Genomic DNA, 24,417 nt, shown 5'->3' with positions numbered 1-24,417 from the left:
AATGAAAATGAATCCCTTTTATTTTTTGGCAAATAAACTGAGGTTTACGGTTTAAATTAATACATGGAAGAAAAATTGTGTTGTGTAAATAGTTTTATTTTGATGGAAAACTGCGATAAAGTTTTTGTTCATGCCATAGAGGCCGAAAATCACTGCGAGTGTCACGCGTGCTTCAATATTTGTGTAGTAAACGAACTCGCGACTCTGCCATTCATACATAGAGGCAAGCAGAACATGCAGGACTCATATTTAACCTGTCTTTTTGCATTTTAATATTTACAAACACTAGTATAACGGTTCGAATTAAGTGGTAGAACTACTTTTGATTTATCTGTCCAAAACTGATGAATTCTGTGGCATTCCACGATATAAAGTAAATTACGTTTTTATGAATGGACTCGGCGATCCCGTCTGTGTTTTCGCAGAAACCATTTTGCTCTAGAAATGTAACCACACTTCAGAACATTTTGGCTTGCCCTGTGTGTTGTTTGAAGGAGCTGGAGGGCTGAAATCATGTCACAGAGTCTCTCTTTCTCTCTCTGTAGCGTATACGGCCAGATGCGTTCTCTGGTACAGCAATTTAGCACTGATTTATTTCATGTGAATCGGTACTCTGTAGTACCGACGCAATTCTGTAGTACCGTGTTGGTACCCAACCCTAGTAATGAGTTTGAGAATTGCTGTTTGCAAATGTCAACCTTTTTGTGGATCATATTTTGTAAATTATGTTATTTTAGCACCATCATCCTTGGCTTGAAAAAATAATACAAGCTCAGCAACATCACTGTTGGAAAGGGTTCCTGAAAGTAAAGATTATGTTGACTACAAACACCTTGGCTGTGTTAAAGTACAACTCCACAACAAACAATGACCACATATTGCTGGTGATGTCATCCCAACTGCATGAAATCAAGCTACTGTCTTTCTTGATTAAGCATGTCTCCTTGTTTTTTCAAAGGTGATGTATGTCAATGGGGGTTAAAGTCAGTATATGACACCGTATACTACAGGTCTGCCCTGTTTCTAAAAAGATCCTTTCTCTCCCTTCCAGTTAATGATAGACACCCCCACTTCCCCTATAACTAGTGGACTTCCACTGTTTTTCGTCATCACAGTAACTGCCATCAAACAGGTGAGCGTGCGATTGTGTTCTGGCAGTTCATGTTCACGGATCATGACGTGTACGCAGTGTTGTGCCAGTTAGATTGCCGAATAATCGCTAAGTTGTCCCGCTCCCAAATACAGGGATATGAAGACTGGCTGCGGCACAAAGCTGACAATGAAGTGAACGGAGCACCTGTGTTTGTGGTGCGCAGCGGCAGTCTGGTCCAAACCCGATCCAAGAATATCAGAGTGAGTTTCAGCCAACAACAACAGATGCTTTCAGATATTAGAAACACTTCCATATCCCTGCAGTCATGCTTAGAAATACAGTGACTTTAGGATGTGCCGTTTCAGCAGTTCATGTCACGTGATGTTCCTCCTGTGTTCTCGTAGGTGGGTGATATTGTGAGAGTAGCCAAAGATGAGACGTTTCCTGCAGATCTGGTGCTCTTATCATCAGATCGGGCCGAGGGAACGTGCCACATCACCACTGCCAGCCTGGACGGAGAGACTAACCTGAAGGTTTCTGCTTAAACAATAGCATCTTACTGAGTTTCTCAGAGCAGTTACTGAATAAACATGTGACATTGTTACTTTTTTGTGTACTGAAGGCTTGTGGAACTGTGCTCTGGGTGTATTTAGTGACTGGTTTTGTCGAACTGGCCCTCCACTGAGCTCTGCTGTCACTTTTACCTCCCTGAGCTTGTGACAAATGTGCAGCGAGAAGCAATCACACTGAGTGAATTACCTCAAGAAATGCTGAGTAATGTCTGGGTTAGACATGCTTTAATATTGAGTATATAAATATTGAGTTGTCAGAAAGGTTTTCAGTTTAGAAGGAAAAGGCTGTCCAAATCGTGTGATGGAGCAGCTTTAGAATTTAAATAAAACGCTTGTCAAAAAAGATTGACAAATGAAATAAATAATTTTTGAAATGGTTCATTTAAATAGAAATTTAAGCACATTTTTTGGGCAAAAAAAGTCGCTGCGTATTGGCAGTTGTGTGGCACACACAGAGGTCAGTTTTAAACCAAAACCGCCTTCAGTTGGTCAGTGTGGCGGATCATTGTGAAAGCCAGTTGCCAAGTGTGTGTGAGGATGTTTCGCCCTCATGTGAAGTTCCCAGTTGTGTGCATTCTTATTAAAATGACTCCATTTCCCCCTCAGAAATTGCAGAACAATGATAAATGCATCTTAATAAATAGATGAAACAGTTTGTCTGTTTAAAGGTCATGTAGACATCATTCAGTTTGGTCAAAATAGTTTATTCTATTATTTAGAGACTTATTACTTGATTTTATTTTTTTAGTTTATTTATATAATTTTCTCCTTGTACTGTAGTTATTAAGGTGTTTCATTGCAATGTTCGTGACTTTTTAAATAATAATCAGAAATTGTTTATCATATTTGTGGTCTACCATTCTTTTGTAAATGGTCATTTATGATTAGGGGTGGACGGGTGGGCGATATGCCCAAATTCTTATATCACGGTATGAATAATTTTATTTCACAGTAACTATATGCAGTATATCAAAATATAGTTATTTTAAATAACTTTTCATAATTATTGTCGACAGTGTAAATGTCACAAAAAACTTAATACTAGTCTTAAAAAAAAAAAAACTCTAGCACACTGAATACAAATAGTCATTGATTAAATAAGAATAAGAAACTAACAATAAAAGTAATGCTAAAAAAATGCAAAAATGGGGGAAAAAACAATATTAGAACAAATAAGAAATGCTACATACATTGTATAAATAAATAAAATGTATAAAAACATTGCATATTCTTCACTATGTAAATTTAAATGTATTTTTCTTCTTACTAAAGTAACAAAAGTGATTTAGTCAAGAGCAGTTAGAGATTATTTCTCTTTTGTTGTTGGATTAACATGAATGACAGAAAGCAGGAATATTAGAGCGCTGTCACTTTAAAGGTCCTATGACATGAAAATTTCACTTTCTGAGGTTTTTTAACATTAATATGACTTCCCCTAGCATGTATGTGGTCCCCAAGTTTCTAAAAATTTTAATCGGTGTAAATCAAGATTTTGCTATCTTTCTCTGCCTTTGAGAAAATGGAAGCTCAAACGGTCTGATCTGGAATCTCCACTTTGTGACGTTGTAAAGAGAAATGTTACCTCCCCTTTCTCTGCTTTGCCCGCCCAAATATTTACATATAATTCAGTCGCAATGTCAGCAAAGGCGTTACAAACAGACTTTTATGATATGGATTCGACAGCACCACCACAAACAGTGAGTAACAGTGTTCATTAATGCCTGATCTGTGATCAGTGATTTCTGATGTGTAGCTAATTATTCAAGTTCACACAGACTTTCTTTCTAAATCGTTTAATACTGTTTATGCATCAGTGAATCAAGCCAGTGACTGAACGATCAACTTCACGTTGTTTCTCTTAGTAGCATGAAACAAATCTGTTATTTAAATTGTGATTTAACTACAGAGAGCAATCAAAGAACGCTCCCTTTTTTCCGGAGCTCTCACACATCGCGAGTATATCTGCACACTTGCCTAAACTGCCGTTATAATCAATGACGCTGTTATGCTGCACAACAAAGCTCTTACTGTATTCATGTGTTTGCTGTTAGTTGTGGTGAAAGCATTTTGTGAGAGAAAACGTGTTGCAATAATGACGACATGACTGCATTCACGCGATAAACAGACTCTGTCTACTCAATACTCATCACTGCAGCCTTTCATGTGATGGGAAAAGATCAAAAAATAATTATATAATCAACAAATCCATGATTCGTTAATCTCGACAGCTGTAGTATATATATATATATTTGATTGGGGTTCCACATGTAATACGCATTTCGAATGCAAAGATGTCAGCCAATCACAACAGTTGTCATTTACTCGGAGTCTCACAGCAGACACGCCCCTTCAAACAGAGCATTCAAGCCAGAGGACTAATATCAGGATATAAAAAATGCTTTTTATTTCTAAATTTTAAATGTAAAAATCATACTAACAATATAAGTACACCTAAGGAAACATTAAAAAGCATTTAAAGAAAAGGAAATAATCCATGTCATGGGACCTTTAAGAGCTGCCCGGATCCAATACTGCTACATGTGTTTTCTTTCTCAGCCGTTTGCTTTCACCTAAGACTTAAATTACTGTGTTTAAGAGGATGCTTGCATGTTTATTTGACAAACAGTCTCTAGGGACATGAGTTCTCCTTCGCCACTGATTTTAATTCCCTTTGGTTTTAAACCACAGTGCTTAAAACACGTGCAAACAATACGTTTTTCATCACCATGTTGCACAGTAACGTTTTTTGTTTCGTTTCCTTTTTTTTTTTTTTTTTTTTTCCTTCATTTCATTATATTGATATTTTCTTATCGCCCACCCCTGATGTTTTAACACTTCACAAATACTGCTCAATGGAGAAGAAAAAAAACACAAATTCTCTGTTTGTGTCTGGCTAATATGAGATACATTAGTAAAAATTATTTAATATCCATATATCGTATTTTATTTGACAATGTGATACATGTCAACTTTATAGTGTTGTACTAAGCAATGGAATAACATGTTATTATGTAAGAAGTGAGATGTTTCAGACTGTAACACTGAATGCTGATGTGCAGACACACTATGCGGTGCCAGAAACGGCGGTTTCACAGTCGGTGTCGCGGCTGGAGTCTCTGCAGGCGGTGGTGGAGTGCCAGCAGCCCGAGGCAGACTTATACAGGTACCTTACAGAAGCAGATCCACCAAAATCCTCCTCAAACACTGTTTTACACTGCAGCTCAACCACACTCGATTTGATGCTATTATCAGTTCTGTAAGTCCTGACGCAGCACGTTTTCTCTTCTCAGGTTTGTGGGAAGAATAACAGTAACCCAACAAGGAGAGGAGATAGTCAGGTAAGACCAGCTTAAAATCTGACATTACTATGGTTTTGACTCGTTCAAAACCGTTGCAATCGATCCTTCGCTGACTGTGCTGATTTAAATTCAGAGGTTCTGTGACAGATTCTTTCCGACCAATTCAGTGATCAGCAGAGTTTACACATCACGTTTTGGTAATGGTACGGTTCACTTGGAACCTCAACAGAGGTGGTACTAAAAAAGTACCAGATACTGTACCCAGTGGAAAACCCCTCAAAAGTGAACTGTACCGAGCCCGTACCATGACGTACCATGCAGTGGATATTATTTAAGTCCCAAAAGCATGTCTTAAAGCAGATGATAATTTGCGCTACTCTTAGGAGACTATGCTGGTCATTATAGAAATGATCTGGCTGCGTCTGTGTTCTTGAATGTGTGCACTGTTAGTAAATCAATCGCAGATTTTTTCCCTCCCATCGGTGCCGTTTTGAAATTAAATCCGGCCCTTTAAGTATTTTTACATTTATTTGATTGTTTATTTATATATTTTGATTATTCTTTTTAGACCCTTAGGACCAGAGAACCTCCTGCTTCGAGGAGCAAGATTAAAAAACACCAAAGAAATATTTGGTATGGCATTCACACCATTTTATTTTTAGTCTTTAGAAATCAGTGTGAATTCAGAATGGACCTTATTTACTTATTACCTTCTTACACAACTTATGACTGCACTTTACTTCCTAAACAGTTTGTGTTTTTAATGGTTCACCAAAATGTTGTGATGGTTTGAGTATGACTGGTGTTGTGTCCTGCAGGTGTGGCGGTATATACGGGCATGGAGTCCAAGATGGCTCTGAACTACAAGTGCAAATCCCAGAAACGCTCTGCAGTAGAGAAGTATGTGTTTTGTCATTTCCATTTCCACCGTTTGCTTCTCATTTTACCACATCATCTCTCTCGTCTCTTGTGCAGATCCATGAATACGTTTCTCATCATCTACTTGGGCATTCTGCTGTTCGAAGCCATCCTCAGCACCATTTTGAAGTACGCCTGGCAGGCAGAGAACAAGTGGGATGAGCCATTTTACAATCAGAAGACCGATCAGGAGAGAAACAGCAGTCAGGTTACGCTCGTTTATTTTACATTATAAAAGTCATACTGTTCGACACCTGGTGGCTCTTTGATGGTCCAAAAACTAGTAGGATTCGTTAAGACCACTGTTGATTTTCTCCCTGCAGATTTTGAAGTTTATTTCTGACTTCCTGGCTTTCCTGGTGTTGTACAACTTCATAATCCCCATCTCGCTGTACGTGACCGTTGAGCTGCAGAAGTTTCTGGGCTCTTTTTTCATTGGCTGGGACTTGGACCTGTACCATGAAGAGAGTGACCAGAAGGCTCAAGTCAACACATCAGACCTCAATGAGGAGTTGGGACAGGTGTGTGTGTGTGTGTGATTACAACTGTTTCCCCGGGTATAATACTGTTGGCGATGAGTAAATCTATGCTAATTTTGCGGCCACAGGTAGAGTACGTTTTCACAGACAAAACGGGAACCCTCACTGAGAACGAGATGCAGTTTAGGGAGTGTTCTATCAATGGAATTAAATACCAGGAGATCAACGGGAAGCTTGTCCCTGAAGGAATGACAGAAGACTCTCCAGATGGATCGGTGCCTTGTGTGGTAAGGTCCATTTTTACAGTTTGGGAAGATAGGGGATTTTGTCCATGTCGTAGACTATAGAAACATGGGCTTAGTTTATGTAAGGTCACTTGTAGGTTTCTAAAGAGCATTTTTGAAGCTCAAAGTGGGCGGGGCCATCGCCATCTTGGCAGCACATCACTAAAGAGGTTGGAGCCGATTGCTGAAGCCACGCCCACCTTGCTCGACAGTGGTGTCATTTAACATTTAAACAAACAAAAAAAACATTTAACAAAAGAATAAAACAGTGACAAAACAGTTTTTGTGGAAATGGATTCCTAGCTTATTTGGAGAGACTGATGTTTTTGGCAAAAACTTGTTATAGAACCAGCTATTTTCAAAATATTTGGAACATACTCGTTTTCACACAGTGTACTAATATATCAGTTTATTTTAACATTAAGCCATTCAGATTTGTTGTCATTAGCCACAGAATGTGGACTGGAAGATGGAGGCAATGTGGTTTTGTTTTATGTAGACGAGTCATTTTAGAGCGTATGTTAGGACATCCACCAAAGAGAATGCATACCAGTGTTCAACTTTATTGATAATACGGTTATGCCATTTAAAAATACATAAAGATTTTTTAAGATTTAGTACCATCCATAGGTACAAGTTTGACACTCTGTGCTTGGACTTCTAATGAATATTAAAAATATATATAAAAATAACTACTTCAGTCAGTTGCCAAGGCATTTCTCATTTTTCATTTTAATTGAATTGTACTAAAATAGCTAAAACATATGATAAGAATTACTAAAAATTACAAAAAAATTGCTAAAATCTACATACTTTGAAATATAAAAAAAACTAGAATTATGTCTCTGATACTAAAATAACACAAATAATAGTTTGTGCTAAATTATGATGGCATTAATTATTAAATTGCAATATTTTTACCTTATATTTTAAGTTTTACATTTAATAGGACCGGTTTTGTGATACATGATAAACATTAGAGTGGTGACATTCTTCATGTTTTAAATCCGAGTGTACAGTATTATTTTGTGTGTACATCTTTCAGAACAGGGAGGAGGAGTTGTTCCTGAAAGCCGTCTCACTGTGTCACACGGTGCAGATCAGTTATGATCAAACGGATGGGCCAGGAGACCCGTTCTCTCGTGCCAACGGCTTCTCTCCTCAGATGGAGTATTACGCCTCTTCTCCTGATGAGAAAGCACTAGTGGAAGCTACCAAGAGGTCAGCTTAGCTTCTCTGTCAGTTGTGCCAAATCTAATCTTTTGACCATGACTGTTGAAACTTTTGATTACATTTGTGTGAAGAAGAAAAAAAAAAAAAAAACTTTTTTTGACTGCAGGATGGGTGTCACATTTATAGGAAGCCATGGAGAAACCATGGAGATTAAAACATTTGGAAAAGCAGAGAAGTACATCGCACTTTTCTGTATCTTAAAACACTAAAAGTGAACCATATTCATAAAGTTGTTTAGCGTTTAGAGTTGTCTGTTTAACAGCTATCTTTCCACCCGCAGATACAAACTCCTCCACGTTCTGGAGTTTGACGCAAACCGCAGAAGAATGAGTGTGATTCTTCAGAAGCCCTCAGGCATGTGTCTCTGATCACACATGTGCTGTTTATGACTGAACCGCAGCGCTTGAGGAGTTATCTAATGTCATTCTGTCTCTCATTAGGTGAAAAGGTGCTATTCACAAAAGGAGCTGAATCAGCCGTTCTGCCCTACGCCACGAGTGGTGAAATCGATAAAACCAGAGTCCACGTGGATGAGTTTGCACTGGTGAGCTCTCTACATCATGTTGACATGCTTGCATACTAGTTCACTCTAGTTAGTGGTGCTTGAAGTTTCACTGGTGCTCATAAGTAGTAAAATGGACCATATCCTGATCCTAAAGTAATCAGTCCACACTCGTCCACACCGAATTTTGCGGCGTGTGGAGAAATACAGCTTTATTTTTCTCAAAGCTGCATTTTGGCAATTTTCAACGGACAATTAAGTAGGGGTGTAAAGGTACGCAAAAATCATGGTATGGTACGTACCTCGGTTTTAAAGTCACGGCTCGGTTCATTTTCGGTACAGTAAGGGAAAGAAATGCAAACATTGAACTGCAGGTTGGTTATTACTATAAACTTTTTTTAACCATTTGTTTACACTTTTTTTAAATACTTTTTAATAAAATATATATAAAATAAAAAAAGAAATAAAATAAGAAATAACATACTGCTCCAAAGTTCTCCACTAAATAAAATACTCTCAGTCTCAAACCAATATCATATAATAAAATATAATGAAAACTATAAATAACTATTTACAGTGCAGCATTACCAATCCCAGCTTGTAGGCCTGCTCATATAAAAATTTTTTTACTTTTCCAAAGCGTAAAGTGCAGCATCAACAGTTTCAGTTTTTAGACCTGCTCAGATTTCGTTATTGCGTTGGACCAATCGGAATTAAGAGCAAAGGTCTGTTTAAATGCTGACGGGAGCTGCGTTTGAATTACAATCGTTTTTTCCTAGTTGTAGTGATGTTCGCAGCCAGTGTGTCACCGGCTTTAGAATTAGCTGCAGGGCGGGATTTGCGCTAAACGCGGAGACTTCCGCCACTTAATATGTTCGTTTGGAAACACGAAAATGTACGTACCTATGTTCCACATACAAAGTATTGCATCCGGTCATTCGGTACACACGTGCACCCTACCGAAAGCCCTGTACCGAAATGGTCCGGTACGAATACACGTACCGTTACACACTTCACAAGATCTCAGCTGGATTCGACTAAGTTTGCAATGTTTGTGAAATTATATGTTCACTAGTCATTCAAAGATTTGTTTGAATTATATAAATGCATATTTGCTTAATGCTGACGGCAAATGAGACAGTATTATAATGTTTGCATTTCTATTACTAATAGGCAAACATTAATAATGTTAATATAAAAGCAATCATAATACTTTCTGTATACATTAATATCAGATTATTACACAGACTTCTATCCATGTTAGACAGAACTGTTAAAGATGATGGTGAAAAAGAGAGAGAGTGTGAGCACTGTGTGTGCTCGAACACATCGGCCAAGCAGAAAAACTTATCGATGCCGATATTTGGAAAAAAAGACAAATATCGGCCGATATATTGGTTGTCCATTTAGTAGATACTGATTTGTACAGGAAACAACTGTCTAGACAAATCACCTCAAAATGCCCTAGCAACTTCTCAAAAGCATGGATGAGCGAGTAGCTGCTAAACTTTTTCTTCAGACATCTAAAAGTCTAGTTAAAATGTCGAGGTCTGGTCCAAGTTCAGCTTTTCTAATTCAAATGATGTTGGTGAGAGCACTGCAGTTAATTAGCTCCATTTTCTGTCCTCATTATCAGATGTGCTGAAACCCATGAGAGCATCTTTAGACCCACATCACACACACACACACAGACACATGCTCTCGGCAGCTCTCAGAGGATCGTATTGAGACTCATGGGATGTTTCAGACACAGCAGTGACATTGAAAAGCTCCTCCATATGCTAAATGCTCTCTTATGTCTGTGCTTAAGTGCATGAACTCAATTATGGACATTATGGAGCTCAGGACTGTGGCTTTTAAGCTGCTTCTTTCCCAGCAGTTCACCATCATTTATACTTGTATACATTTTTGTATTACATTATTTTGTATATAATGGATCCTTCATTTGTGCACAAATCAGTAAACTGGACTATTTTAACTTTCTTCCTCATGTGTTTGTCCCATCTCACTCTTGTAGAAGGGTTTGCGGACATTAGTGGTGGCCTGCAGACAATTCAGTGCAGATGAGTATCAGGAAGTGGACCGACGGCTCCATGAAGCCAGAACAGCTCTGCAGCAGAGAGAGGAACGACTGGTCGAGGTCTTCAACTTCATCGAGAAAGACCTGGAACTGCTGGGAGCAACTGGGGTGGAGGACAAGTGAGTCTATACACACACACACACACACACACACACACACAAGGATGCTGAGGTGGAGATAAGCATAAGAAAATTCATTCTGGTCACGTGGCATTCCTTTGACATACATCGCACCTTGACATGTCATTGAAAGATAGTAAAAACAGATGCATAACTGCTGAAATTTATATTTTTTTTTTTACATAATATTTACTATATTAATAATAAATGCATTGAAAATTAATTAAATAAAAAAATATAAACATGATCAAATTAAATTTGTCAAATAAGTGTATTCTTCAGATCAGTGTTTCCCAATCAATGTGCCATGGAAAATGATCAGATGCTTCCTATCTCTATTTCAATTATTTGCATTTTAAATCAGTGCTATTGGTCATAGTTATGTCTGTTTGTGAGTATTGCAAATATTTAATCAATGAAAATAATTTAAAATATCCTTAAATTGTCAGTCAAACCTCATAACTCCACCCTGCCTCTATTCAAAATGAAGTGCCACGATGCGCAGTTTGAAAACAAATGTCTAATTCTTCGCAATGTCAGAGTAAATAAAGAACTGCTGATGTTTGAATAAGTACAGCATTTTCTTTACTCAAGAAACACCATCTATAAGACTTATGTTTTTGTGTGCTTGAAGAGTGGAGAAGAACCTTAGCTTTTGCCATCTAGTTACATCTAGTTAGTAGCCAATATACGTTGTGTACGTGAACACAATGGAAACAAGCTATAACACAACAAAATTTGCGCAACACAACAGAAAGAAGCAGCAATACATTGAATTTGGTACAACACAACAGAAACAAGCCGCAAAACAATGAAATTTGAGCAAACACAATAGAAGCAAGTCAAGTCACCTTTATTTATATAGCGCTTTTAACAATACAGATTGTTAAAGCAACTGTACAGCATTAATTAGGAAAATAGTGTGTCAATAATGCAAAATGACAATAGTAAACACTCATGTTTCAGTTAAAGCCTGTTCATCATTGATTTCAGTGATGTCATCATCCAGCTCAGGTTAGTTTAAATAGTATCCGTGCAATCAAGTCAACGATATCGCTGGAGATGAAGTTTCCCCAACTAAACAACTTTCAATGCAGTTGGGGGCCCAGTTCTCCTCTGACCAGACGAAACCAGTAGTTCAATTCCAGGCTGCAGCAAAGTCAGATTGTGCAGAAGAATCATCTGTTTCCTGTGGTCTTGTCCTGGTGGTCGTCTGAGACAAGGTCTTTACAGGGGATCTGTATCTGGGGCTCTAGTTGTCCTGGTCTCCGCTGTCTTTCAGGGCAGTAGAGGTCCTTTCTAGGTGTTGATCCACCATCTGGTCTGGATACGCACTGGATCCGGGTGACTGCAGTGACCCTCTGATCTGGACACAGACTGGATCTGGTGGCCACGGTGACCTCGGAACAAGAAAGAAACAGACTAATATTAGCGTAGATGCCATTCTTCTAATGATGTAGCAAGTACATAGGGTGTTATGGGAAGTGTTCCCGGTTCCGGTTTACCTAATTAATGCAGCCTAAAAATCCTTTAACGGATTTGGATAATAAAAGCATATTAGTATGTTATGTGTATGCCAGGTTAAAGAGATGGGTCTTTAATCTAGATTTAAACTGCAAGAGTGTGTCTGCCTCTCGAACAATGTTAGGTAGGTTATTCCAGAGTTTGGGCGCCAAATAGGAAAAGGATCTGCCGCCTGCAGTTGATTTTGATATTCTAGGTATTATCAAATTGCCTGAGTTTTGAGAACATAGCGGACGTAGAGGATTATAATGTAAAAGGAGCTCATTCAAATACTGAGGTGCTAAACCATTCAGGGCTTTATAAGTAATAAGCAATATTTTAAAATCTATACGATGTTTGATAGGGAGCCAGTGCAGTGTTGACAGGACCGGGCTAATATGGTCATACTTCCTGGTTCTAGTAAGAACTCTTGCTGCTGCATTTTGGACTAGCTGTAGTTTGTTTACTAAGCGTGCAGAACAACCACCCAATAAAGCATTACAATAATCTAACCTTGAGGTCATAAATGCATGGATTAATATTTCTGCATTTGACATTGAGAGCATAGGCCGTAATTTAGATGCATTTTTTAGATGGAAAAAGCAGTTGAGAACACCTAGAACATGCAGTACAACGAAATCAGCGCAGCACAACGGAAACAAGTCGCAATGCAATAAATTTAGCACAACAGAACAAACTGAAACACAATGGAAACAAGCCATAATGCAACAAGTCACAGCACAATGGAAATATTAGCATTGCATTACTCTAAAATACTCGCAGGATGTTAATTTAATTTGCGACAATTAATTAATTAAGACTAGGTTATCTCTAGGCGTTCTCAACGCTGTTAAAATAAAAGCCAAATAGAATAATTGATTCAGATAATAAAAAAATGCCAAATAACTTTTATGATTACTAATGTTAATATGTTGCTTAAATTGTGTTCACACCAGAGATGAAGGGAACAATGCAATAAAATGAAATCGATGGCATGTTCAGTGTAGATGGCCTCAAACTGACAAAAGTCACACTTGATTTAGACAAAGTATAATGCTAGTGGTCGACAAATATATCGTCCTTATTTTATTTTTTTACTTTTTTTTTATTATCTGCATTAAAATTTACAAGTTGAACTTACACAGTTCAAACTTTATTTTTGACATCACTGAAGAGCTTTGGATAAAAAAGTCGGATCTGTTGGATCTGTTAAATGCACTTACTGTCTGTGACAGTATATGACAGTTAATTGTCAACAGACAGGGCTGATAATGGCAGTGGTGTGATGACTTCACACTGGTTTGGTGCTCGCTCGTGATTATTGGATGGCCTCCTAGCAGGAGAGCAGGAAGTCAGCCGTGAGTCAGTATGCAGCTGCTGCTAATTCAGTTTGACATGTCATTGTGACTCACACAGCTCTCTGTGCTCTTAAGGCCAGCCATCAATCTCTGTCCACATGTGCAATTCAAGTGTTAAAGGCATGCAGGGACACAGGAGCGTGTCTGGAATTGAGCTGCAATGACTGTCGCTGTGATTTCCATGAGCCTTTTGAAGAACCATTAAAACTGTACAACTGAGGTACATACACGTCCTCCCAATGAGCATCTTCAGAGAAATCCTCACATAGATCTGACCGTCTCTGTGGTAGGCGACTGTATAGAGCTATATATAAAAAGCATGAGGAATAAAAAAAGAGAACAATAATAAAATTGTGCAACACAAATCTGCATATGGAAATCTTTCATCCTCGAACTCAAATCCCATTTGCAGTTGAAATGACTACATTTTGCCTGCGTAAGTTCTCTGAACAACACATCTGTGAATGTGACTTAAAGTCAAAGAGAGTAAAAACAATGATGAAAAACATTTATGACTATAAGAAAACTTGATGAAGCTGTCATCAGTGTGCCGCTTTCACACATGAGGACTGTAGAGACCAGGATGGTTTTGCTTTAATGATGGTGAGCCATTTCCGTGTGTCAAATGTGAATAGCTGCTTGTTAATCTGCATGTTTAATCGAGCCTCAGGGAAACAACAAGCCGTGACTGCATCTGCAATTATGTGGTTGGCATTCTCTGCAGCATAATGCTGCTGTCTCTGGAGTCAGTGCCAACAGTGTGCTTCGTTTAGTACTGCGTGAAGTCAAGGCTAAGAGATACGTTTAATTATTTTCTAAACGAGGTCTTAAGAACATGCTTCTTAACGTTTATCAGATACTTGACAGCTGTTAAAAAACTTTATATAAAAAATTATATAAAAGTCCTGAATAGTGTAACTGTTAAAAAAGTGCCTTGATTTGATGTTGTTAATAAAATAAAAAAGTAGAAAACTTTTTTTCAATGTGATTAAAGTATAATTACCAAGAGGTTAATAAAAAATAATTACCACCTGGTTATTTGCACATCATTGCTGTTGTTTTTTTTCCATGTTTGTTTGAAAGATAATTATCTGTTCATTTTAATCCAATCAGTGGTGTGTCAGCATTTGGAAAAAAAAAAAAAAAACCTTAACTGAAATTAAATAAAATCTTACGTGTGCGTGTGTGTATATATTAAATTAAATTAAAATTGTAATAATTTTAACAAAACATGTCAGTATAATGGTATAATAGTAAAATAATATATCAGTGATAAAGTACTAAAGCTATTTTTATTGTTAATAATAATAACAATGTCATTTTAATAAGAAATAAACAATAATAGGTAAGTATGTTTCAACTGATTAAATTAATATTCAGTGTATTAATTTAAAATGAATAGGCTTCTTTAGCAGATATGAGAGAAAAATGAACAGAATTCAAAACTAAAACAGCACTTTGCATTCACAGCAAAATATACTATTTTTGATTGTGTTCGTGTTATTGTTGTTATATTTTGTGGCCTATGAAACCCAGATGCTCTGACCTGCTGTGCGTGTTTGTGTCTAGGCTGCAGGACAAAGTCCAGGAGACGATTGAAGCGCTGCGGCTGGCTGGAATCAAGGTGTGGGTGTTGACCGGTGACAAGCATGAGACGGCAGTCAGCGTGAGCCTCTCCTGCGGTCACTTCCACCGCACCATGAACGTCCTGGAGCTCGTGCAGCAGAAATCTGACCACGAGTGTGCAGAGCAGCTCCGCAGACTAGCCCGAAGGTACAACACACCACTGCACACTTCCTTTGAGATCTCCAGCCCTTTTAGACTCTCTCTCATGATGAGTGTCAAGTGGCTTTCACCTTCCATGTTGAATGGGAATATAGGACTAAGGGCAAAACAATAGAAAAACGGTCATTTGACGAGCGCATTGCGTGATTCATTTGAATACTCTCCTCCCATAAACTTTGCATCTGAAAGGGAAACGGATTGTAGGCCTAATTGTTTAAGATGTTGTTTGTGCAGGATCAAGGAGGATCATGTGATCCAGCATGGGCTGGTGGTGGACGGGGCCAGTCTGTCTCTGGCTCTGCGGGAGCATGAGAAACTCTTCATGGAGGTGTGTAAGAACTGCTCGGCGGTTCTCTGCTGCAGAATGGCACCTCTCCAAAAGGCCAAGGTGGGTCACCTCACCCTTCTTGTGTTGACATTTCACTCTATCCCCACAAGGCCAGAGGTCCTGCACACTAATATGGCTGGTCTCTGCTCAGTCGCCCCACACTGGCCTGTTGTTTTCATCGCGCTGGTGTGTGTTTGGCAGGTGGTGAGACTGTTGAAGACTTCTCCTGAGAAGCCTATTACATTAGCCATCGGAGACGGAGCCAACGACGTCAGTATGATCCAGGAGGCTCACGTTGGTATTGGTAGGTGGACTCAAAGGTGCGGCTTGTGAGTCAAATGTATTGCGATCAAGCTAACCGAATTTAAAAAAAAAAAACCTACAGGAATCATGGGCAAAGAAGGAAGACAAGCCGTGAGGAACAGCGACTATGCAATCGCGAGGTTCAAGTTCCTCGCCAAACTGCTGCTTGTGCACGGCCATTTCTACTACATTAGAATAGCAACCCTAGTGCAATACTTTTTCTACAAGGTACGTTGGGACGTTTTGTGTGGCTTTGAGTTTGAAGATTTGCGTTTTTATAAAACTCTTGTTCTGTTTTCTTGTAGAATGTGTGCTTTATCACTCCCCAGTTTTTATACCAGTTCTTCTGTTTGTTCTCACAGCAAGTAAGTGTCTATAGATGTGTATATCAGTGTGCATATGTCATTTATGGTGGTTAACACGACGAATCTGTGACCAACTTAAACCCATTGCAAAATCTTTCACCCTCACTTGAAATACCAACTCGCAAGGATTCCCTTTGAAATTGACTGGATTTCACCTGGAACCTTTAGAAAAACAATGTTAAATGTGACCTCACCTTTTACTCCCTTACGAAGTTGTTATTACTACTGCTTATATGCAGGGTTAATGATTTTAACTCTAAAGCCTTAGTATTAAATTATTTGACATGTTTAGTTACCATTTATGTATTTGGCAGATGCTTTTATCCAAAGCTACTTACACTGCATTTAAGATAAGCTCCCTTTTTTCCAATTTATGTTGGAACCCTTGACATTGGTGTTGCTAATGTTCGATCTACAGAAATGTTTTTAATCAGTCCAATTAAAAATTATTGGTGAATTGGTGGTATAGGAGAAATGACCTAATCTACAGCTCACTCCTAGGACTTCCGTTGTTCATCAAATTTTTGAAATCCAGTTGCTTCAGTAGGAATCCATTGTGTTGGGAATTTCATGTGAGAGTGAAAAAAGTTTTGGAACAGGTTCAAGTAGAATAGAATTATTGTCATTATAATAAACATCATTTTTTTGCTCTGACTACACAGTATATGAGGTTTTCCAGTCTTTAGATATTTGCTGTTGCGTGTTTTTAGAAATCATCAGTAGTTGGTTAAGCCTGGAGATTTCAGTTTGACCTTTTACTGTACAGTATGTGTGACCAATGTGTGATTTCTCAAAAACCTGTTTGATTTTAGTGTGGGTGTTTAACATGCTCTCTTGTGCTTGGCAGACTCTTTATGACAGCGTGTATCTGACGCTGTATAATATCTGCTTCACCTCTCTGCCCATACTGGTATACAGTCTGTTTGAGCAGCTGGTGCATCCACATGTTCTGCAGAGCAAACCAGCACTTTACAGGTGTTTAACTTTATTTAAAAGAAAATGTAGTATTAGTTTAAATTCATTAAATCCGTTATTGAATTGCAAAAATTAAAAATGCACCTGCACATTTTCTCTATTTCCAATATAATCTTTAATTTCATACTAGCTGTAATGGGAATTTGAGTCTGTTTTGTTGTTTTCAGCCCCCAAACAAATCAAAATGAAGTTATATTCTTTCCCTTCTTCAGAGACATCAGTAAAAATTCCCTGTTGTCCTTCAAAACCTTTTTGTACTGGACCTTCCTGGGCTTCTGCCATGCCTTCGTCTTCTTCTTCGGCTCCTACGTCCTGATGGGAGAAGACACCACGCTGATGGGAAATGGACAGGTCAGCGCCAGTGTCTCTCGGCTTCACCTCGCTCTTCTGTCATTCAAGCTCTTGTGTGTCTGTGGCATGACAGTTGTCTTTGATATCCTCCACACAGCATTCTGTATAGATCTCACACATGCTCTCTCAATAATTTAGCTAGAAGCGCTTAGTTCACCCAAAAATTACAATTAGGCTGCATTTTACTCAGCCTATTGTAAATTGTATTTGATCTTTCAAGCTCTTTCTTTGTAGTCAGCAGGTGTTGTGTTGCATCAGTTCAAAAGAAGTTAAATAAAAAACGCCTTTCCGGGGGGTGAACAAAGGCCTCGTGTAGCGACTCGATGCATTTTTGTAAGAAAAATGTCCATATTCAATATGTAATAATCACTTTAATGTAGCTTGCGCCAACAGTTGTACACTGAAGCAACTCCGGGAGCATGATGTATGAGGTCAGCGTTGCGCATGCGCCGCGTGAAAACCAACGTTTGTTTACAGGATCAAAAGAAGCAAAGTTTCCTGACTTTAGAAAACCAGTCTCCTCTTGGGTCAGCGCGAAATCCTCCGACATTCTTCTTTACAAATCCTTGTTTTGTACTTCTAATTATTGACCTTTGTTTTGTTTGATTCCACATATATACGTAATTCCCCTCGGACTGCTTCTGTGTACAACAGTGAGTGCAAGCTAGATTAAAGTGATTATTACATATTGAATATGGAAATTTTTCTTACGAAAAAGCATCGATTCGCTACAGGAGGCCTTTGTTCACCTCCAGGAAAGGCGTTTTTTATTTAACTTCTTTTGAACTGATGCAACACAACACCTGCTGACTACAAAGAAAGAGCTTGAAAGATCAACGACAATTTGAATATAACTCTGACTGTATTCGACTGAAAGAAAAAAAAAACACCTAGGATCTCTCGAGGGTGAATAAAACACAGCCTAATTTTCTTTTTTGGGTGAACTAACCCTTTAAGGTAATGAATGCACTTGGTTAGACGTTAATAACTGTAACTTGGTCTCAGTGACTATTGATTTACTCTAGCTTACAGACACAAAGCATCAATCCTCCAACTAATTACATCGTTATCTGGCACACTTGTACCGAACTGTTGGCTTTTACTACTTATCCATCTTCTCTCACTTTTTTCTGCTTCTCTCTTTCTCTTTCTTGCTGTGCATGCTCTCAGATTTTGCGAGCTAACAGGCAACTGGTAAGAGCTGACTGGATTCCAGTTGATGCATGTGTCTTTTCTAATGAGCAGCTGTCTCTGTGGTTTGGTTTAGCGGCTCTGATCTCGATTCTTTTGATACTCTGCCATCCTCAATTACCACAAGATTTGGACGTGCTCCCTCACTTGCACTTTGCATGACAGCGAATGGCTTCCGTCAAGCCGGAATTGCTCTCTGATATAAAGCGGTTGGGCATGGTTTATTTTGGATGATGTGAAAGCCTCTAGATATTTCCTTCACCCCATATGACATGTGAACAGTCTGATGGGCTAGCTTGAAATCTTTTCATACAGTCGTGTTTCTTTCTTGCAGATGTTTGGAAACTGGACTTTTGGCACTTTAGTATTCACTGTGATGGTTATTACGGTTACGTTGAAGGTGAGTGTGTGCTTAAATCCAACACGTGTGCTTTTTAAATAACACGTGAGCTTCACTTGCTCTGTTGTCTCCACAGCTGGCCATAGAAACACATTTCTGGACGTGGATGAATCACTTTGTCACATGGGGCTCCATCGCCTTCTACTTCATCTTCTCCTTGTTTTATGGCAGCATCATCTGGTACTGTATCGCATGTGTTTTCCCATAGTGCCTTCAGAAATATTTAATTTGAATTTTATTTGAACTTTAAAGAAATCATGCTTTCCTACCAGCAATCCATAGGCATTATGGGTCTGTTTCAGAGGAATTCGTTTTTTGCATTATTCAGATTGGTAGTCAGCAAATAAACGTTTTTCAGTGGCACTTTCTTGTGAGAAATTTGAAGTCAATTTGAATTGTTGACTTGCTGGAGATAAGAGTTTGCTCTTTCTGGCCTCATGTGTCCAGTAGCGATGCCTCTGGAATACAGTCAAGATGCTGTGCTCAATATTTGGCTCTGGCTCTGAAACTGTTGCCCGTTTGCTAATTAGTTAGATATTTGACACAATTATCAACTGCTCAACTAATTGAAGTTTTCCTCTCCGTTAGGCCTTTTCTTCACACGCAGGACATGTACTTCGTCTTTGTTCAGCTGCTGTCCAGCGGCTCGGCCTGGTTTGCCATCATCATCATCGTCGTCGCCTGCCTGTTTCCAGATGTCATCAAGAAAGTCTTCTACAGGCACCTGCAGCCGACCAGCACGCAGAAATCTCAGGTAAGCGGCATATTTCCACCACAAACGCTCCAGCTCTGATTGAGGTGGACTGAGAGTTTGTGTCACGTGCTGGAGTCATGCTTTCAAAGATGACGCTGATGAAGTAATACAGTATCACTTAAACTCACTCAGAGGTATCATCCGACAGCACCAGCATTCATCACAACATTAAAAATCTACTGCAGTGGACACTTATTACATCTGGAAATGCACTGCATCTTGTCTGGTTGAATTATGAGAATAGATAATGGCAGAATGTAGCTTCATGATGGCTTGCTTACCTTAATGGTCACTTCCTGGTAATAGGTATATGTGTGAATATTTAGAAAATAGTCCAGACTGGCAGGGTGTTAAAAGTTCCTCATTTAAGTAACATCATTTCTCATTCTAGTAAGATAACTATTACCACAAGTACTAAACTTTTTAGTAGTCTCTACAAATTACACTGATATTTCATGATTCTCTAAATGGTAAATAATAATATGGTAATAATAATAAACAATAGTGGCTTGATGGTGTTTAAAAGCCAGCACTAATTTTCTAGAAACAGGTTTTTTTGAACCAACAGTAACTCAAACATCTTTGTTTTGACCAAGTTTTTTGGGGGCGTTTTGTCATCTGGCATGAATAATGCAGGATTTTTTTTATTGTTTTCAGAGATCCATGTGAAACAGGGGTTTTGACAATATTGTCGTGTGTATGCAAAACTTTTTGAAAGTTCAGTTTTTAGTATATTGTAGTCATGTTAACAGCCTTTGTTAGAAGTTTGGTAGAATCTTTAACCCAAACCCATTCGTTCTTCGATTGCACTTGAAGTATATCAGTCAGTGACAAACACTTAAACTAAAAACGGTAGCAGTTTTGACTTTTGTAAGGAGACTACAGCTATAAGTTAATAATTTGGGATGTGGTTGGTTAATAGTTTCTGGTTCCTGATATGTTACCATCTTGTATAGGACCTGTCCATTTTTTGGGTTTATTTTTTTTATGTTTGTGCCTTTTATTTGGATAGGATAATTCAAGCTGTGTCATCTAGCACAATTAAAACGCTTGTTTTATTCACTTTGTACTCTTGTAATCCTTGTATTCCTATTTATTTCTACCTGCCTAAGTGAGGCAGTAACTGAAGTATCTGCAGTACGGTTCTGTGGCGTCAGCACACGCTGCCCTGCGGGTGACACCCAATAGTTTCAGAGTGATTTCTCTCTGCGTCTGCTGCTTGTTTCCAGTTTCCTGTCTCTGTCATTTCTGAATGTGTGTGGCGAGGGGGTTTTGGTGTACAGTGTTGAACTGCTCATGTGACTTTTCCTCCTCTTTACTGACTCTCTGTGTGTTCTGTAGATGTACACCAACTGCGTGGCTATAGGTGATGACTTCATCGCACTTCAGCCTCTGTCCAGAGCCAAGAATCAGCTGGGCAAGATTAGGTAGAGTAGGAGAGACACCCTCACACTGCATGCGGAGAGAGCGAAATAAGCAACTCGCGTGCCTTAACTATTCACCTGCATGTGTAACCCGTACCTGCAAGTGCATGACTGTGTGAATTGAAAGCAGACGTGGCTGTTTGGAGATGTATCCTCGGACAGCATGAGCTTGAGCTCACAGCCCCATTGATAGAGGCTTTATATAAAGTTTGGAAGCTTTCGAATGAGTTTTTTTTTTTTTTACCCAGACCACATGTTCCCAAACCGATTGCTTTGGGCCTCTACCAACGAGCAGAGAAAATAATCTCCAGTCCACCTCCAGCGAGACATCATTAAAAATACTTATTTAAAAGAGTTTAACTTTGTGGGAATTCAGTAAAAACAAATCTAAAAATGTGTTACTTGTTTCCTTTCGTCAGACTCCGAAATCGGTGAAATTTTGCAGAGAAATAGTAAATAGTTAAATATACTAGCGCACACAAATTTCTGGTAAAATAATCAATTATAATTACATTTGATTATATACTGTTATATTGTATATAAACATTTTTGGCAAAAAGAATTGACTTGCTCTGTGAAAGATGAGTGATGCTGCCTTAAGTTGGCCAAAGGTTTCGTTAAGTGTTTTGGAACAGACTTCACATCTGGATAGTGCCCAAGATGCCTTAAAATGCTGCCTACATAGGCAGCTCACTAGGTTTTGAAACGGAGCCTTCAAGTTCAGAAGTTGTGTTTTCTCGCAGTGGACATGGGACAGTTTCATGCTCGTTCCCCTTTCTTCTGTTTTCATCCGTTTGGGAGACTTACCGCGCTGTTTTGTCCTTCCAGATGGAAGCGGATAAGGTTTCAGTCAGCTCAGAATATGACACTGCTGAAATCGGGAGCAGAGGGGAGGACAATCGGCCACTGATCGCTGCTTTTCCTCCACCTCTGGTGCAGCCCTACCCTTCCCCTAGGTAGTACTCTTCCCCCCACCAGGCCTCCGTCTGTGTGTGTACAGTTTGTGACCACCATGACCCAGTCATCCTATCATGTGACACTAGCTCTTCCTGTGATGTAACCAGGAGCGAGGGCTGCTCTGAGTGGCATGAGTCTTAGATCTTTCTGATCTATTCGCTCGAGACTCTGCTGGTCTAATCTAATCTTCGCCTCAAGTGCATTAAATGTATGCATGTCTTACTAATCTTTATTTATAGTTTTTTCCCCCCATAATCAGTTATGTTTGTTGACATTTGTTTGTATTTTCATCAACCTTATAAATCATTGATCGAATGAGCTGCTCTTTTTCTATAAGTTACTGACGTTCATGTGTGATTCACCAATGGATGGTAACTTTTATGCTTCTGGTTTTTGTTTATAATTTAATAGCATGTTTTTCATATTATGGCCAAGTACACACAGCTGGCAAATATGTTTTTTTTTCTTTCCTGAATGCTGGGCTGCAAACTAACACTAATTTTGAAAATCAGTTGATCTTTTGATTTATTTCTTTGATTAATCGGATGAAAATCCAAACCTAATTAAAATTTAGAATGTATTATAAAAAATTATGTGTCCTCCACTATTTTCCAGAAGTGGTTTGTCCATTGAAATGTACTACTCACTATTATGAAGTAGAATGATTGGTGATATTTTCTGTGAGCAGCACACAGACCTGAAAATTCAATAATCAAATTTGCTGGTTATTTTTGTATTCGATTTTATCGATTAGTTGTTGCAGCCCTAATGATTTGTCATATATTTTGGACTCCAAACAAAATTGCCAATGGTTAGCCTACATGTTTTTGGTTCACAGCTGCAAGATGATGGTATTACATCAACCAGTACGAGTTCAGGAGCGACTTCTGTATCCAGTACTTGGAGTACTCACTTGTACTCACTGTATATTACTCACTAAACAAATCTTTAGGCCATTTACTCACATTTTCACACTAGAGCTTTTACTGAAAACCAAAATTTGTTTTCCTAATTTAGATGTGTACTGTTCAGTTAAACTATGGTGGAGCCTCAGAACTCAATAGTTTGCTTCCATTAAATGAGCTCAAGAAAAGTTATCCATGACTCTCTTACCTCTACAGATATTAAACCGGTAAATATGATTTATTAATAGCTAGCACATTTATTTGTAACTGAGATGAAATGACAGCAGCATCATTTGTCATAGCCTCCAGCAATTACTGCAAAGGTTCTGCTTTTGATTAGAACTGCACGTTTCGCTTGAACTGCCTCTTTATTTACAGTTACAGGAAACAGTTGAAGTTTTGTAGCATTTAATTTTTCCACAAGTTCCTGCAAATATAGATTTTTTTTTTTTAAGGAGAAGGTCCATGTAGTAATAGCTAAATCTTTAACCCAAACTCAGGTTAACAAGAAACATCGTTGAAAAATGGACTGTATTTCTGTGTTGACCGAATGTGTTGGAGATTGTCTGTCTTTATAGTTGTGGATTCTAGTTGGGCATATTTCAAGCATCTTTTATTGTAGATGTAGAGCAAGATGTAAATAAAAGTCCTCATTAATGCATCAGTCAACAAAAACATTTGTTTCAAGACTGTGTAGCAATTCTGCAAGGCATGCTGAAGTGAGTCTGGAGGGATTTAATGTTAATATTGGTAGTTTGCATAATGCCTAGTCAGGTTGCCTGAGGGAGATCAAAGAATTGACTTCCTCACTTCTGGCTGCACGCACTCTTTTTCCTCTTTGTTTGGTTTTGATAGCATCTGATTGGGAATCTGATATGAATAAGCCATCTTGGAGCACTCAGGCTGTAATTTAACATGTAGGCCTTTAGCACCATCTTAGTAATTGAGTATTGAGTTAAAGAGAACTATAATTTCTGTCGAGGCCAAGGATGTCTTTGGTTCTGATGAGATGGCATCATTTATCACTCTAATGTCTTCATTTTTGGTCATTCATTGTCTCGTTTCAGACCTCTCATCTTTTAAATGTAAAATAATGCACTGCATTTATGATTTGAGTTCTAATTGGGTATAAATTGGTATACTATTTCTGTTTTTGTTTGTTTGTTAAAGCTTGTTTCTGCCACTGAATTAAAGTTAATTGCAACCTATAATCACACAATTCTGACTTTTTTCATAGTT

The 24,417-nt window shown here is 38.5% G+C and overlaps 2 protein-coding genes across 2 annotated transcripts in view; one reads left to right on the top strand and one right to left on the bottom strand.

Moving 5' to 3' along the window:
• The window catches only part of mccc1 (methylcrotonyl-CoA carboxylase subunit), a 170,170-nt gene that overhangs the window by 124,367 nt on the left and 21,386 nt on the right, over window positions 1-24,417 (bottom strand). The gene's annotated exons all lie outside the window — the stretch shown is intronic.
• The window catches only part of atp11b (ATPase phospholipid transporting 11B), a 54,311-nt gene that overhangs the window by 24,007 nt on the left and 5,887 nt on the right, over window positions 1-24,417 (top strand). Inside the window, exons 4-28 of the mRNA XM_059569829.1 lie at window positions 1,052-1,132; window positions 1,246-1,353; window positions 1,498-1,626; window positions 4,725-4,828; window positions 4,956-5,003; window positions 5,533-5,597; window positions 5,783-5,864; window positions 5,940-6,090; window positions 6,206-6,403; window positions 6,490-6,648; window positions 7,691-7,866; window positions 7,985-8,053; window positions 8,159-8,232; window positions 8,319-8,422; window positions 10,398-10,579; window positions 15,010-15,213; window positions 15,460-15,613; window positions 15,755-15,857; window positions 15,939-16,084; window positions 16,162-16,221; window positions 17,069-17,196; window positions 17,409-17,547; window positions 19,073-19,138; window positions 19,215-19,318; window positions 19,727-19,892. Of these exons, the coding sequence (XP_059425812.1) occupies window positions 1,052-1,132; window positions 1,246-1,353; window positions 1,498-1,626; window positions 4,725-4,828; window positions 4,956-5,003; window positions 5,533-5,597; window positions 5,783-5,864; window positions 5,940-6,090; window positions 6,206-6,403; window positions 6,490-6,648; window positions 7,691-7,866; window positions 7,985-8,053; window positions 8,159-8,232; window positions 8,319-8,422; window positions 10,398-10,579; window positions 15,010-15,213; window positions 15,460-15,613; window positions 15,755-15,857; window positions 15,939-16,084; window positions 16,162-16,221; window positions 17,069-17,196; window positions 17,409-17,547; window positions 19,073-19,138; window positions 19,215-19,318; window positions 19,727-19,892 (3,000 nt within the window). The remainder of the gene's footprint in view (window positions 1-1,051; window positions 1,133-1,245; window positions 1,354-1,497; window positions 1,627-4,724; window positions 4,829-4,955; window positions 5,004-5,532; window positions 5,598-5,782; window positions 5,865-5,939; window positions 6,091-6,205; window positions 6,404-6,489; window positions 6,649-7,690; window positions 7,867-7,984; window positions 8,054-8,158; window positions 8,233-8,318; window positions 8,423-10,397; window positions 10,580-15,009; window positions 15,214-15,459; window positions 15,614-15,754; window positions 15,858-15,938; window positions 16,085-16,161; window positions 16,222-17,068; window positions 17,197-17,408; window positions 17,548-19,072; window positions 19,139-19,214; window positions 19,319-19,726; window positions 19,893-24,417) is intronic.

The sequence above is a fragment of the Carassius carassius genome, chromosome 16, assembly GCF_963082965.1.
Source record: "Carassius carassius chromosome 16, fCarCar2.1, whole genome shotgun sequence".
In the NCBI taxonomy this organism is placed as follows: Eukaryota; Metazoa; Chordata; class Actinopteri; order Cypriniformes; family Cyprinidae; genus Carassius; species Carassius carassius.
Note: the sequence above shows the minus strand (reverse complement) of the source record. Positions and strands in the feature narration are given on the sequence as shown.